The 17694-nt window shown below is 42.5% G+C and overlaps 1 protein-coding gene across 1 annotated transcript in view; it reads right to left on the bottom strand.

Annotated features, from left to right (window-relative positions):
* Positions 1-17694, bottom strand: part of chmp6b (charged multivesicular body protein 6b) — a 46328-nt gene that overhangs the window by 13159 nt on the left and 15475 nt on the right. The window contains exon 2 of the mRNA XM_078225717.1: positions 2613-2722. Within this exon, the coding sequence (XP_078081843.1) occupies positions 2613-2722 (110 nt within the window). The remainder of the gene's footprint in view (positions 1-2612; positions 2723-17694) is intronic.

Here is a 17694-nt window from a genome sequence, read left to right as displayed (position 1 = left end):
AAAAAGATACTTTAGCTCCTGCAGCAAACCGTTCAGCCTGAAATTAGAGATTAAATATTCTGAGTAACCCATATCTGCTAACTCTGGCAACTTAAAATGCATTTAACAGAGGCCGACCTAGATAAATACAACTGAGCTTCCTAATCTGTGCTTATTTTGGAGAAATTAAACAGTAAATCTCAGAATCGTGCTTCCTCATGTACTTTCTTTAGTGGATTTAAATCTGCAGAGACGAGATGAGAGAAACAGTCTGACTGTTCTGAGCTGGACAAATCTGTGTTGCTCAGAAAGAATCATTTTGGATTTCTAAATGGTACATGATGTCAAATAAACCTAGTTGAATTGTTTTGCAGAGGTATCTAAGAGGATAGATAAGGTAAGTGTCAATGGATGTTGTTTGTATAAACTCATATGAACTTCCAGAAGGCATTCAAACAAGGCTCCACACCAAATAAAACACAATGCTAACAAAAAAATGACTGCATCAAATTGGAGGCAACCTCTTAGGCTCTGATAATGGAATTGGTTAGGAGACAGGGGACAAAGGGTACTCAGATTTGGTAGGATGTTACTGATGGCGCCCTCAGGGACCTGTAACAGGACCAAAGCTTTTCCTTGTATTTATATAAATTACTTGGATGAAAGAGTGGAGATCATATATCGAAGTTTGCAAACGACAGTAACTTAGATGCACAGTAAATGGTGCGGATGGCAGCAAAAAGTTGCAAAGGGACCATTAGTAGATTAAGTGAGTGGGCTCAATGTGGCAAAATACAAATACATCACTTTGGATCTAAAAATGACAGACAAGGAGCATTTCCTAAATGGTGAGAAGCTAGGAACTGTGGAAGAGCTGAGAGATTTAAGGGTCCACACAAAAAACTAGTGACAGGTACCAAAAACAATTTATAGGGCTAATGGAAAGTTAGCTTTATCTTAAGTGAGCTGGAATACAAATGGGTGAAAGCTATATTATAGTTGTACAGAGCTCTGGTTAGACTCCACCTACAGAACTGAATTCAGTTCCAGCTCAAGCACCTTAGGAACAATATGTTGGTCTTGAACGGGAAGCAGTACAATTCAGCGGACAGCTAAAAGGATTAAATTATGAGGACACTGCACAGGTTAGGACAAAAGCAAAGTGCAGCAGATGCTGGAAATCTGAACTAAATCAATAAGTGCTCGAGTTACGCAGTAAATCAGGCAACATCTGTAGAAAGACAAAGAAGAGTTTGACAGTTCTGATTAAAGGTCATCAACCTGAAATGTTAACTCTGCTTCCTTCTCAAGATGATGCCTGACCTGGGGCATAGTGGTTAGCACTGCTGCCTCACAGTGCCAGGGACCCGGGTTCACTTCCCGGCTTGGATCACTGTCTGTGTGGAGTTTGCACATTCTCCCCATGTCTACGTGGGTTTCCTCCAGGTACTCCGGTTTCCTCCCACAGTACAAAGATGTGCGGGTTAGGTGGATTGGCCATGCTAAATTGCCCCTTAGTGTCAGGACGACTAGCTAGGGTAAATGCATAGGGTTATGGGGATAGGGCCTGGGTGGAATTGTGATCGGTGCAGACTCGATGGGCCGAATGGCCTCCTTCTGCACTGTAGGATTCTATGATCTATGACCTAATGTGTACTTCCAGCATTTTTTTGTTTTTGCTGCATGGTCTAGGCTTGAACTCTTTGGAATAAAAAAGTTCAAGGGGTAATCGAACTGAAATGTTTATGATGATTAAAGGATTTGAGGGAAGAGCCAAAATAAGGGGGGGAAATATTAAAATTAAAGCTAAGTTTCAGGTGTGATGTCAGAAAGCACTTCTTCACATGTGGAAATCTGGAACACTGTCCTCCAAAAAGCTGCTGAATTCAAATTTCAAAATGGGGACTGATATTTTTAGACAAGCATATCAAAGTTTGTGGAACCAAGGTGGATAAACAGAATTAGATACAGATCGGCCATAATGGAAGTTTGAATGGAAGAACAGGTTTGAGGTGCTGCATGGCCTACTCATGTTCCTACATTGTGAGGGGTAAGGGATTTGATTTTAGTAAATGAAGAATCAAAACTTAGATTTAGGGTGGCACGGTAGCACAGTGGTTAGCACTGCTGCTTCACAGCTCCAGGGACCTGGGTTCGATTCCCGGCTTGGGTCACTATCTGTGTGGAATTTGCACGTTCTCCTCGTGTCTGCGTGGGTTTCCTCCAGGTGCTCCGTTTCCTCCCACAGTCCAAAGATGTGCGGGTTAGGTTGATTGGCCATGCTAAATTGCCCCTTAGTGTCCTGGGATGCGTAGATTAGAGTGATTAGTGGGTAAATATGTAGGGATGTGGGGGTAGGGCCTAGGGGGGATTGTGGTCGGTGCAGACTCGATGGGCCGTATGGCCTCTTTCTGTACTGTAGGGTTTCTATGATCTATGAAAAGGTCAGTCAGTCAGCATTTACATTCCCAAGTCCCCAATATCATAGCATTTTCCCCTACACACTTAAGCTACCAAACAGTGAAAGACTAATGTGGACTGCTATAGAATACTCCACCTAAAAGTTTGAATTTTATCAAGTCAGTAAATTTCACAAGTTTACAAAATACTTTGTCCAATACGGTGATACCCACTCTTTCTTGCCACCACGAAGCAGCTGACGAGCTAGCTCACGTTCCTTCTCAAGTTGAATTGCAATTTTCTTCTGGTACTGCCTCAACTTGTCACGTTGCTGTTTTAGTTGCTGGAGAAATAAAACATAAAGAGTTAAGTACAAATTTTAAAAAATGAAATCAATCAACATTTCATTAACCAATTTTTAAAAATTGGAAGGGTTTATCTAATACAGCTTTGTGTGTTTCTTATGTTTGGATTTCAGGGATTCTCCTGGTTTTTAAATAAAAGCAGTGTTTGAACTAAATAGTAATCAACAGGAATGGTAGACTTTTGTTCTTAAGGTTGATAAAGGTGAAGGAAGCCATCTTAACTCAACCACAAGAAAAATATGACATTTCACGACTCCCTCCGCACCCACAACCCTCCTCCAATCCACTCCCAGCTGTCTCCAGTCCCCAGTTTGCAAACATCAGTAGACTGGTCACTCGTAAAATTGAGAGAGTTGAGAGTGAGAGCGTGGCCTGGAAATAGCTTTTCTCACAATGAATTTGCGACAGCTGACATACCTGGTCATTCTGGATTTTCAAAATCCAGAAAATACCACACAAGAGGTTATGACACAAGATTAGGGTTCATCAGATTGAAAGCAAAGTATTAGCATGGGTTGAGGATTGGTTCAAGAAATAGTAATAATAAATAGGGCATTTTCAGATTCAACTATTTACTGTCCATATCAATGACTTAAATGAAGGAACAGAGTGTAATATATCCAACTGTGCAGAAAATACAAAGTTAGGTGGGAAAATGAGCTGCAAGGATGAGAGAAAGAGGCTGCAAAAGGATGTAGATAGGGTAATTAGTTGGACAAGGTGGTGGAAAATGAATTATAATGTAGGCAAGTGTGAAATTATCTACTTTGGTAGAAAGATAGAAAAGCAGGTTTTGTTTTTTAAATTAAGGACGAGAGAGGGGGCAGCATGGTGGCACAGTGGTTAGCACTGCTGCCTCACTGTGCCAGGGACCTTGGGTTCGATTCCAGCCTTAGGTAACCATGTGGAGTTTGCACGTTCTCCCTGTGTTTGCATGGGTTTCCTCCGGGTACTCCAGTTTCCCCATCAGTCCAAAGATGTGTAGGTTAGGTGGATTGGCCATGCTAAATTGTCCCTGAATGTTAGGGGGATTATTAGCAGGGTAAATACGTGGGGTTACAGGAATAAGGCCTGGGTGGGATTGTTGTCGGACTGAATGGCCTACATCTGCACTGTAGGGCTTCTATGATTCTATGGATTTTATTGCCCCAAGACCTGAAAATCCCACCCGAGGTCAACGGACCTTTGCATGGTCCACCCCCAGCCCACTATGATTTCCCTGGCGGGATGGGAAAATTCCACCCTATGACTAGAAAATGTAGATATTCAGGGACACTTGGATGTCCTTGTACTTGAATTAGTGATAATTACAGTGAGCAATTAGGAAAGGAAATGATATGTTAGCTTTTATTACAAAGGGTTTGGTGTAGAAAAACAAAGAACAATTGTATAGGACCTGGGAGTGTACAGTTTCTCTCTCCTTTCCTTTGAGAACATTGAATGAAGGTTCATTAGACTGATTCATGAGATGAGGGGATTATCCTCAGAGGCGAGATTGAGTAAACTAGGCCTATATGACCAAGATCTTAGAAGGAGGAGGAGATCTTACTGAAACTTATAAACATCCTAAAAAGGCTTAACAGGATGGATGCTAGGAGGACATTTCCCCTTCAACTACTTTTGAAGTGTCCTCACTATTGCAATGTAAACATTGTAGCCAAGTTGAATGCAGCAAGGTCCCATAAATAGCAACATATGCAGGAGGGAGGACACATTGGGGATCCTTCATTCTTCAAATATTTTTTATCTACTGGCACAGAAAGCTGCAACATAAAAGGACTTGGGGGTTCTTGTGCACAAAACACAAAAAGCTAGCACACAGGTGCAGCAGATAATCAGAAAGGCTAATGAAATGTTGGCCCTTATTTCAAGGGGTTTGGAGTATAAGAGTCGGGAAGTCTTGCTGCAATTGGACACGGTACTGGTGAGACCACATCTGGAGGACTGTGAGCAGTTTGAATCCCCTTATTAAAGGGAAAATATTTCATTGGAGACAGTTCAGAGAAGGTTCACTAGGATGATCCCTGGTATGGAAGGTTCGTCTTATGAGGGAAGGTTAAACAGGTTGTGACTCTACTCATTGGAATTTGGAAGAATGAGAGGTGATCTCATTGAAGCATTTTGGATTCTTAAGGGCCGAAAGGGTGTTTCCCCTCATGTGAGAGTCTAGGACCAGAGGGCATAGTCTCAGAATAAAGGAGTGTCAATTTAAGACTGAGATGAGGAGAATTTCTTCTCTGAGGGCTGAGGGTCTTTGCAGAGTTTCACTGGCTGTCTTGTCTGGAAACCATAGAACGAAAGAAAATTACAGCTCAGAAACAGGCCTTTTGGCCCTTCTTGTCTGTGCCGAACCATTTTATGCCTAGTCCCACTGACCTGCACTTGGACCATATCCCTCCACACCCCTCTCATCCATGAACCCGTCCAAGTTTTTCTTAAATGTTAAAAGTGACCCCGCATTTACCACTTTATCCGGCAGCTCATTCCACACTCCCACCACTCTCTGCGTGAAGAAGCCCCCCCTAATATTCCCTTTAAACTTTTCTCCTTTCACCCTTAACCCATGCCCTCTGGTTTTTTTCTCCCCTAGCCTCAGCGGAAAAAGCCTGCTTGCATTCACTCTATCTATACCCATCAAAATCTTATACACCTCTATCAAATCTCCCCTCAATCTTCTACGCTCCAGGGAATAAAGTCCCAACCTATTCAATCTCTCTCTGTAACTCAGCTTCTCAAGTCCCGGCAACATCCTTGTGAACCTTCTCTGCACTCTTTCAATCTTATTTACATCCTTCCTGTAACTAGGTGACCAAAACTGTACACAATACTCCAAATTCGGCCTCACCAATGCCTTATATAACCTTACCATAACACTCCAACTTTTATACTCGATACTCCGATTTATAAAGGCCAATGTACCAAAGGCTCTCTTTACGACCCTATTCACCTGTGACGTCACTTTTAGGGAATTCTGTACCTGTATTCCCAGATCCCTCTGTTCAACTGCACTCTTCAGAGTCCTACCATTTACCCTGTACGTTCTTCTTTGGTTTGTCCTTCCAAAGTGCAATATCTCACACTTGTCTGCGTTAAATTCCATTTGCCATTTTTCAGCCCATTTTTCTAGTTGGTCCAAATCCCTCTGCAAGCTTTGAAAACCTTCCTCACTGTCCACTACACCTCCAATCTTTGTATCATCAGCAAACTTGCTGATCCAATTTACCACATTATCATCCAGATCATTGATATAGATGACAAACAACAATGGACCCAACACCGATCCCTGCGGCACACCACTAGTCACAGGCCTCCACTCAGAGAAGCAATCCTCCACAACCACTCTCTGGCTTCTTCCATTGAGCCAGTGTCTTATCCAATTTACTACCTCCCCATGTATACCTATCGACTGAACCTTCCTAACTAACCTCCCTTGAGGGACCTTGTCAAAGGCCTTGCTGAAATCCAGGTAGACAACATCCACCACCTTCCCTTCATCCACTTTCCTGGTAACCTCCTCGAAAAACTCTAATAAGACAATACACATCTTTTTAGCCTGTCTTGATGCTCTCTCCACTCACGTTGTTTTGTTTCTTAAAGACTTGATTAGCTGTAAGTATTCGCATTCCAACCATTATTCATGTAAATTAAGTCTGTGTCTTTATATGCCCTGTTTGTGAACAGAATTCCCACTCACCTGAAGAAGGGGCTTGGAGCTCCAAAAGCTTGTGTGGCTTTTGCTACCAAATAAACCTGTTGGACTTTAACCTGGTGTTGTTAAACTTCTTACTGTGTTTACCCCAGTCCAACACCGGCATCTCCACATCGGTCTTTGGAATTCCAGAGAGCTGTGGGGACCGAGTCCTTGTGTATATTTAAGATGTGGAGATGCCAGCGTTGTATTGGGGTAGGTACAGTAAGAAGTCTCACAACACCAGGTTAAAGTCCAACAGGTTTATTTGGAATCACGAGCTTTCGGAGCGCTGCTCCTTCATCAGATGAATGGAGGTAGGTTCACAAACACGGCAAAGACACAATTGCAAGATAATTACAGATTGGTATGTGAGGAATGGTTGGAATGCCTGGTGTTGTGAGACTTCTTGCTGTTGTATATTTAAGGCTGAGATAGATAGCTTTTTGATCAGTAAGGGAATCAAGGGTTACAGGGAAAGGGGAGAAAAATTGGATGTGAGGAATTTTGGATCAGCCATGATCCTATTGAATGGCAGAGCAGGCTCAAGGGGCTGAATGGCCTACTCCTGTTTCTATTTCTTATGGACTTAGGCAGACAGGAGCTCTAATGAGTTCTCCTGGAACATGGCACCTGACAATACAGCACTCCTTCTGCACTGCAAGTGCTGGTCTTGAATATGTGCTCAAGTCACTGCGTTGACAGAGAGTCACCCAGACTTGCAACATTATTTAGCTCTGTTTTCTCTCCAGAGATGCTGCCAGACCTGTTGAGGTTTTCCAGCATTTTCTGTTTTTGTTTCAGATTCCAGCATCCGCAGTGATTTGCTTTTATCTCTAGGTTGACACTTGAGACTGAAACATTTTGACTTGGAGGAAGTGTGCTACTACTGAGCCAACTCTGACACAAAGCAGAAACTAGACACACAAATTGTGTGAATACTGCACAAGATGTTGACTAGAATTATTTAATGGATAAGGTCATCTGCGTAATTTTGCAGCCTCTTTCATTAATGGAAGAAATGTTGGCTCTAAATGTTGGCTCTCAAACCTTCAGTTTGAACCACTTTGGATACATTATCCTTTTTTTAAAAAACCCAGAAGTGAAAAATAACTGGATAATCAAAATACAACAGAAGTAATATCCTGAATGTTAGAATTTTCAGATCAGTTTTGACAATCAATACAATAGTCTTTGCCTCAAGTGCATATTTACTATGTCAAATCATTTACAGAAATGGGTTCATCAAGAATTCAAAAAAATCATACTGCACAAAATACCAACCACCAAGAATAATGTCATTTGAAATGCTATGTAAATTTGTGAAGTGAAGCAATGGCATCCCCCAGTGGTGGGAAAATACACACACAGTTGAAATTGGATTCATTTAAAGGCAGAGTTTCAAAAATTAATTTCAAGTCATTTAGAACTTCGCATCTAATAGAAAAAACTAAAATAAATTTTAATTGTAATTCAAGCTTTTAGGCATCCAGTTCACCAACAACCTGTCCTGGTCCCTCCATGCTAATACTATAGTTAAGAAAGCCCACCAACGCCTCTACTTTCTCAGAAGACTAAGGGAATTTGGCATGTCCGCTATGACTCTCACCAACCTTTTCAGATACACCATAAACAGCATTCTCTCTGGTTGTATCACAGCTTGGTATGACTCCTGCGCTGCCCAAGACTGCAAGAAACTACAAAGTGTCATGAATGAAGCCCAGTCCATCACGCAAACCAGCCTGCCATCCATTGACTCTGTCTACACTTCCCGCTGCCTCGGCAAAGCAGCCAGCATAATTAAGGACCCCACCCATCCCAGACAAACTCTCTTCCACCTTTTTCCGTTGGGAAAAAGATATAAAAGTCTGAGGACATGTACCAACCGACTCAAGAACAGCTTCTTCCCTACTGCCATCTGACTTCTGAATGGACCTATCTCGCATTAAGTTGATCTTTCTCTACACCCTACCTATGACTGTAACACTACATTCTGCACTCTCGTTTCCTTCTCTATGAACGGTATGCTTTGTCTGTATAGCAGCACAAGAAACAATACTTTTCACTGTATACCAATACATGAGACAATAATAAATCAAATCAAAATCAATAGAAAGCAATGTTTTATTTTTTTCAGCAATATTTTAAGTGCGTAAATCTTCAACCGATGCTGATAGCAAATTATCTGGTCATCTGGAGCTTGTTGTGCACAGATTGGTTGCCACGTTTCCTCCATTACAACAGTCACTACAAATTGCAAAGTATTGAATTGGTTGTAAAGCACCTAGGAGCCTCCTGAGGTTGTCAACGGGGTACTTTATCGACCCTCTTCATCACGTTTTGATTTGATGTTTTAAGTTTCACATTAGTTGCTTTTTGGTTCAGGCAGTTTCCCTTCAGGGGCCCCTTTACTTTGTCCCCCAGTTTGTTTGATTTCTTTTAATTGGTCCTTTGTTTTGCCACAAAATAAACCTGAGGTTGTCAAAGGTGCCATATAAATGCAATGTTGCTCCTTTTAATACGCCATTAAACTAGATGAGATGTGAGTGGAAGGTGATCAAGTTGACCCTCACCGCTGAGTGACAGATTTAGTCTGGAAAACCACCTTAATTCCAACCAGGAGCAGATGGTGCATTTGAAGAAATTAATTTCTGCAAAGCTCAAGCATGAGCTGATTGCAAATTAAAGTGGCAAGAGACCCCTGGGGACATTCATTACTTTGTTTGACACCGCACAGAGTGTAAATCCAGTGTGATACAACACCTAGCTTAGAGCGTACATCTTCAACCTCAAAGAGCTTGGTAAACATTTAGCTTTCCAACTGCTGGGAAGAAGGTGTTGCACTAGTGTGTCCAGGCATGCACACAGATCTTTACTAGACAATCAGGCAGGTGATTTTACTTCTGTGCACAGTTCTATGGGTCTGGCAGTTCACTGGCACTATTATGTGCGTGACCACAGAGTGCTGGGTAGATTTTCCCCCTCTCTTAGCTTGTGACATAGAACTGCCTGGACCAGAAGCACGTTGGGCCAGTTAAGCTCATCAATCTTACACAGTTGCTATTCCCTGGAGCACAGAGAATAAAGATCTACCTCGAGTATCAGTATGCTATGAAGTATAAAGAGATATCACACCAGGCACAACAGCGCCAGGGACCCGGGATCAGTTCCAAATTTGGTCAGTGTGTGTGTGGAGTTTGCACATCCTCCCCGTTCTGCATGGGTTTCCTCCGGGTGCTCCGGTTTCCTCCCACAATCCAAAGATTGGCCATGCTAAATTGACTCTCGTGTCAGGGGGATTAGCAGGATAAATGTGTGGAGCTACAGAAGTAGGACCTGGGTGGGATTGTGGTCGGTACAGACTTGATGGGCCGAATGGCCTCCTTCTGTACTGTAGGGTTTCTATGATTATTTAACAGAATAGCCTATTGAGGTTGAGGATCAATTGGAAATCTCAAAACAGTGACTGATAGGTTTTCATTTGCTAAAGTCGCAGAAACAAGGTGGACTGATGGAGTTATAATACGGATCAGCCATGAGCTAATGGAATAGTGGAATAGGCTTGAGGGGCCCAAAGATGACCCAAGCAATGCAATGCAAGACTAGAACTTCCGAGTTCAACATGACTAGAATTTAACAGCCCAGAGGCCGTAATGGGAATGTGTAGACTCAAATGCCAGGCAGAGCACATCGAGTTACCTAAATTAGTTTTAAAATAAAAACTGCAAGGATAGTTTGCTGCATAGTTCAGGCACAGAAGTTGTCAATTTATTCAAGCAAATGAATCGCATTCAACACTTCACTCATTTAGGTACAAGAACACCTGCACCGACAGCAATAGAAGTATTTTGTGAAGGTCAGACACCAAGTAGTTATTAAAAAACAAAGCAACAATATTCCGGTGACACGATAAACCAAATGTCGTTTAGTGTTATCTGTATTTTAAAATTAAATGGCAATTACTGACTTGTTTCTGGTTTTTGTAATTTACACATGGTTCATCGTTTTATTAATTTTACATTTAAAAAAAATTCAAAGTCAGTTTTTAATTCTCATCAATTCGCGGAAAGCTTAATTATCAAACCAATGACAGTCAGCCAGGGATCTGCCAAACAACCAGACAAGTTTTATTGGAGGGGTGTGGAGGAGAAAAACTCCTTCGAGATATCATAGAAATATCATAGAAACCCTACAGTACAGAAAGGGGCCATTCGGCCCATCGAGTCTGCACTGACCACAATCCCACCCAGGCCCTACCCCCATATTCCGACATATTTTACCCACTAATCCCCCTAACCTATGCATCTCAGGACACTAAGGGGCAATTTTAGCATGGCCAATCAACCTAACCCACACATCTTTGGACTGTGGGAGGAAACCGGAGCACCCGGAGGAAACCCACCGCAGACACGAGGAGAATGTGCAAACTCCACACAGACAGTGACCCAAGCCGGGAATCGAACCCAGGTCCCTGGAGCTGTGAAGCAGCAGTGCTAACCACTGTGCTACCGTGCCGCATTGAGATATGAATTGTAAAAACGACCTCAAATCAATTGAAGGATTGTTGGGGCAGAATAAGTGCTGTTTAGTTTTTTAAAAAATTAGCAAGTCAATATTCTGTTACTGAAGGCAATCCACTCTCTGAAAAAAAAGCCTGCCAAACTTCAGGATACAGTAGAACATCCCAAGGAAGGGGTGGGGGAAGTTAGTCCTGTGTCAATCTGGCATTAAACCAGCATAAGAAAGAACTGAAGTGGAATATTTAGTTCGTGTTTATTCTGAGACCTGGGCTGGAATTTTACTGTCCCGCCCACCACGGGAATCGGAGTGGGCAAGGGATGGACAATGGGAAGATCCATGGACCTCGGCGGGATTTTATGGTTTCGGAACTAGCAAGGCCGTAAAATCCCACCCCTGGTGTTTTAATATGGTTTTGTTTTAGAGAAATCTGCAAGTTCAGCATGCTCAAAAATAATTATAAAGGTGAGAAGACAATGGCTCTGATTTGAATTTGTGGTTGCAAGCATTTGAATATTTATCACTTTGAATTGTTGATAAAGCCAAAGAGTACACTTTCTGAAACAATTATCTTCTTTTGCAAACAAGGCTCTCTTCATATTTCAAACTCATTCAATTTTCATGCATCTTTAAGAAGTCTTATGATTGAGATTGTTTGTTTTAAAGAATACAATCAAGATTCATATCCTGTATTAGAATGATACATACAATCCCAGAGTGCAGAAGGAGGCCATTCTGCCCATCGAGTCTGTACCAACCACAGTCCCACCCAGGCCCTAACCCCACAACCCCATGCATCCACCCCAGCTAGTCCCCCTGACACTAAGGGGCAATTTAGCATGGCCAATCCACCTAACCCACACATCTTTGGACTGTGGGAGGAAACCGGAGCACCCGGAGGATACCCACACAGACACGGGGAGAACCTGCAGACTGCGCACAGACAGTGACCCAAGCCGGGAATCGAACCCGGGTCGCTGGCGCTGTGAGGCAGCAGTGCTAACCACTGTGCCACCGTGCCGCCCAAAGTCAGAAAATGTGTCAAAATGTGCAGTCACAGAATTTGGGAGATTGAAAAGATCAGCCGAGACTGAAACAATAATAGAAAAAAACTCATTTTGGGGATTTTACACTCGGTATTTTCTCATGTTCAATATCATGGTTCACTACATGTATCCATTTCTGTTCCATATTTAGATAAATTATAATGAAATCCAGGGATGGTTTCAAAACTCTTACCCTGTACATTGAATCATGTACCAATATGTGATTCTTCAGTCTGAAAACAGACCGAAAATGAATTCTTATCAGGTAGACCATGTGGCCTGAACTAACATGTGGCTTTATTTATACAAAAACAGATGATAAGTCAACAGTGAACTATATGTTTCTCTCACCTCAGCATACAAAATGGACACAACTTCCCATCTCTCTGTAAAAAAGATCCCTTTAATTTAAATTCACTTCTTTCCCAGTAGAACCACATGAAAGCTGGCTCAGCTATTCTGCAAACTGACCTCAGCTGCATAACTGAAACCGGCCGTCAGGATAATCTGTAACTGTAGGTCCCTGGCCACTGAACTGTCCATCAGAAAAGATTGCAGCAAATGGCCCTGCCACCTTCGTCAAAAAGAGGGGCTCAAACACAGACAAATCAATCCTACCATCCTAGACAAGGGCCTGCTTCTTTGTGCTGTGTCAAAGTGACTCAACACCAGTGATACAGTTACATGAAACCAAGGGCAGTACATGACTGTAACTCAATTACATTACATCAAGCAGCTAGTCATCAATATTGAATAGACAACTTAAGTTTGTAATTGAACATAACGTGATTCACAGTGAATACATTGGACAGCCTACTGTGTTGCTAGTAAAATCTGATACCTTGCAGAACTCAAGTCAATCAGAAGTATCTGGTGGTGGTGTTTCTGTTGAAAAACACTTGTGTGACATTGGGTATTAACCATGTACACATAGTTTCTTGCAATATACAAGGGCACAGTGGTTAGCACTGCTGCCTCACAGACCCCGGTTCGATTCCCAGCTTGGGTCACTGTCTGTGTGGAGTTTGCACGTTCTCCCCATGTCTGCGTGGGTTTCCTCCGGGTGCTCCGGTTTTCTCCCACAGTCTGAAAAACGTGCTGATTAGGTGCATTGGCCCGAACAGGCACTGGAATATGGCAACTAGGGGAATTTCAGAGTAACTTCATTGCTGCCTTACTTGTGACTAATAAATAAACTTTTACTCTTTAAAAAAAAACTCCCAACATAAGGAAACTTTTTTATGCCACAGGTGCACTACCGGCCTACAGAACGGAGAAAAATCGCATAGCACAATAAGCGCTTCAAAAAGTATAAATACAAATAACTTGTCCAGTACCTTATGGCACTAACACAACAGAGCACAGAATGAATAGACAGAGGTTTCATCACTTCACATGGCAGGGAAAGAAGAAGTGTAGCACTCAGCTAAAAAGCAGGGCCGCCCAGAGGCCTGGATTATGGAATCACAGAATAATATAACACCATTTGGCTTACTGAATCTGCAGAGGATCCTTCAAAGAACAATCTACTTAGTTGCGCTCCCCACCCTTTCTCCACATCCCTGAAATTTCACTTCAAGTATCGTTGTACTCCTTTTGAAGGCGATTACTGAAATTGCATCCGACTTTCCAGAACATAGAACATCGAAAAACTACAGCACAATACAGGCCCTTCAGCCCACAAAGTTGTGCCGAACATGTCCCTACCTTAGCGATCACTAGGCTTACCTATAACCCTCTATCTTACTAAGTTCCATGTACTTATCTAAAAGTCTCTTGAAAGACCCTATCGAATCTGCCTCCACCACCGTTGCTGGCAGCCCATTCCACGTACCCACCACCCTCTGAGTGAAAAACTTACCCCTGACATCTCTTCTGTACCTACTCCCCAGCACCTTAAACATGTGTCCTCTTGTGGCAACCATTTCAGCCCTAGGAAAAAGCCTCTGACTGTCCACTCGATCAATACCTCTCAACATCTTATACACCTCTATCAGGTCACCCCTCATCCTTTGTCTCTACAAGGAGAAAAGGCCGAGCCCACTCAACCTACCCTCATAAGGCATGCCCCCCAACCCAGGCAACATCCTTGTAAATCTCCTCTGCACCCTTTCTATGGCTTCCACATCCTTCCTGTAATGAGGCGACCAGAACTGAGCACAGTACTCCAAGTGAGGTCTGACCAGGGTCCTATATAGCTGCAACATTATCTCACGACTCCTAAACTCAATTCCTCGATTGATGAAGACCAGTACACCATACGCCTTCTTAACCACAGCCTCAACCTGCACAGCTGCTTTGAGCGTCCTATGAACTCAGACCCCAAGATCCTTCTGATCTTCCACACTGCCAAGAGTCCTACCATTAATATTATATTCCACCATCCTATTTGACCTGCCAAAATGAACCACCTCACACTTATATCAAGCTTTACATTCCAAATCTAACCATTCTTTGTGGAAAAGGGTTTTTCCTGCGTAAGATATAGGGGCAGCAGTGGACCATTTGGTTCCTTGAGCTTGCTCTGCCTTTCAATAAGACCTTTGCTGATATGATTGTGGCCTTAACTCCATTTTCCTGCTTAACCTCACCCCTCCAAAATAACCCTCGAGTCCCTTGTCCCTTCTGGTTCTTTGCCAATTACCCTAAATTTATGCTCTCAAGTTATCCTTCAGCCATCGGAAAGGGTTTCATTGCTTATTCTATCCAAATCCTTCATGATGTGGAGATGCCGGAGTTGGACTGGGGTTGCACAGTAAGAAGTCTCTCAAGGAGCAACGCTCCGAAAGCTCGTGATTCCAGATCAACCTGTTGTGGACTTTAACCTGGTGTTGTGAGACTTCTTACGGTGCAAATCCTTCATGATTTTAAATAGCTCTACAAAATCTCCTCTTAGCATTTCTGCTTCAAGGGGACCAACTCCAGCTTCTCTAATCTATCCATGGTAATTCTCTCATTCCAAGAACCCCTCCTGCCACTTTTTCAAAGGCTTCCCTCTATGGCATCCAGAATTCCAGCTGGGACCAGACTACCGTTTCATGTAGTTCAGCATAACACACTGATCACCAACCCACGTGATTGAACCAGGCCGGTGAACCTGAGGGCCCACAATCAAGGTTGTAAATGAAAACATGTCCAATCAGAAAACAAGTTTAACATACTTATCATGCCTCAAATCACAATTTTTAAAATGAGAGCTTTTCATACCACTCTTTCGGTGAAAAGGTTTTTCCTCATGGCCCTTCTAATCCTTTTACCCATCACCTCAAATCTATAATCTATAATTAGCAATCATTCCCCTCAGCCAAGGGGAAACAAGTCTTTCCTGTTTACCCTATCTAGGCCCCTCAATTTTGTACACCTCAATTAGGTCACCCCCGAGCCTCCTTTGTTCTAAGAGAAACAACCCTAAATCCAATTTCTCCTAATCGTTGCAATTTTCAATACCAGGCAACATTCCTGTAAATCTCTTCTGCACTCTCTTCAGAGAAATTATTTTCTTCCTGTCATGTGGTGACCACAACTGTACACAAAATTCCAGCTGTGGTCTAACCAGCATTTCATCCAGTTCCATCATTACATTCCTGTTTTTATTCAATACCTCGCCCAATAAAAGGAAAGCTTTCCATATGCTTTCTTGACCACCTTGTTCATCTGTGCCGCCACCTTTAAGAACCTGAAGACATGCACTTCAAGGCCAGTCACTTTCTTAACCTCTCTCAATATCTTCCCGTTTATTGAGTATTCCCTCGCTTTGTTTGCTTTCCCCAAATACATTACCTCACATTTTTCTGGATTGAATTCCATTTGCCACTTCTCTAACCACTGAACTAAACCATTGATTTAATTCTGGAGACAACAGCTATCCTCTTCACTATTAACTATACAGCCAATTTTTGTGTCATCTGCAAATTTTCCAATAAACCACCCACGTTTAAGTCTAAATCATTAATCTATACAGCAAGGGCTGCAATATTGAGTCCTGTAGAACACCACTGGAAACCATTTTCCATTCTCGAAAACATCCATCGACCATTACTCTTTGGTTCCTGTCACCGAGTCAATTTTGGATCTAACCTGCCACTTTCCCTGTATCCCACGAGATCTCATTTTCCTGAATAGTCTGCCATGTGGGACTTGGTGAAATGCCCTTACTGAAATCCAGGTAGACTATATCCACTGCATTACCCTCATCAGTCCTCCTTGTTACTTCCTTATAAAGATTCCATTAAGTTAGTAAGACACGATCCTCCCCTAACAAAACCATGCTGACTATCCCTGATCAATCCGTGCCTAAATGGCAGTTTATTCTGTCTCAGATTTGTTTCTAATAATTTCCCACCACCGAAGTCCGACTGCCCAGCCTATAGTTTTCTGGTCCATCCCTCACACTCTTTTAAAATAATTTGTAAATCTCCAATCCTCTGGGACCTCGCCTGTATCTCGTGACGAATGGAAAAAGATTCAGAGCATCCATTATTTCCTCCCTGGTTTCTTTCAACAACCTGGGATACAGTCCATTCAGACCTGGTGATTTATCCACCTTCGAGGATGCCAGTCCCTTCAGCACTTCCTCTCTCACTATGCGTATTGTATCTAATGTTTCAAAATCCTCCTCTTCCAAGTACTCACTGAAAACCCTGCCCACATCTTCTAAATCAATCCACAAGTTACCATGTACTTCTCCGATAGGCCCTACTTTTCCTTGCTTTTTATCTTGCATTTAATGTATTGGTAAAACATCTTAGGGTGGGAGGAAGTATAACTTAGATAGCTGTGGGACTCAAGTGGTTTGTAGTAGATATCAGTGAATGGGAATTATAATTCTGTCAGCAATGGGAATCATTCCTCCTTGACCCTGAAGCTGTTCTGAACAATGAGTGACAATCTCAGTCCTTAACATCCTTCTCTATTTTCTGATCCCAGTTTGCTCATCCACTCCTGACTTGGGAGGATTCTTCTTTTCCCTTTTCCCAATCTGCCTGAGATTACCAAATGTTGTTCAGCATAACTGACCATCCACTTTTATCTGTTCTCTCTCCCTTCTTTCTCAGTTCACATCCACCAGATCCGACGCAAATTTGCGTTTCTAAAGCTCTTTTAACATTGCAATTGTTCTGAATTATAATTGGTAAAAATAGACAGCAAGCTAAAGAAAAATATTATGAGAAATGAAAAATCACTTGGGTTATTTTAAAGAGGGTCATAAAAAGAGATGGAAGTGGAGAGGCAATATTGTCAGTGATTAGGCAAAGGCATGTTCAAACAGCCAAAAATCAACGAAAGAGGGTTGGAGACAGGATGAGCACAGGGATACTGCACTTATAATGTGGAGATGCTGGTGTTGGACTGGGGTAAGCACAGTAAGAAGTCTCACAACACCAGGTTAAAGTCCAACAGGTTTATTTGGTAGCACGAGCTTTCGGAGCATTGCTCCTTCTTCAGGTGAGTGAAGATCTGTGTTCACAAACAGGGCAGACACAGACTCAACTTACAAGATAATGGTTGGAATGCGAGTCTTTATAGGTAATCAAGTCTTTACAGGTACAGACAATGCGAGTGGAGAGAGGGTTAAGCACAGGTTAAAGAGGTGTGAATTGTCTCAAGCCAGGACAGTTAGTGAGATTTTGCAAGCCCAGGCAAGTTGTGGGGGATTACAGATAGTGTGACATGAACCCAAGATCCCGGTTGAGGCCAT

The sequence above is a fragment of the Mustelus asterias genome, chromosome 12, assembly GCF_964213995.1.
Source record: "Mustelus asterias chromosome 12, sMusAst1.hap1.1, whole genome shotgun sequence".
NCBI classification, from domain to species: Eukaryota; Metazoa; Chordata; class Chondrichthyes; order Carcharhiniformes; family Triakidae; genus Mustelus; species Mustelus asterias.
This window is presented reverse-complemented; position numbering and strand designations above follow the sequence as displayed.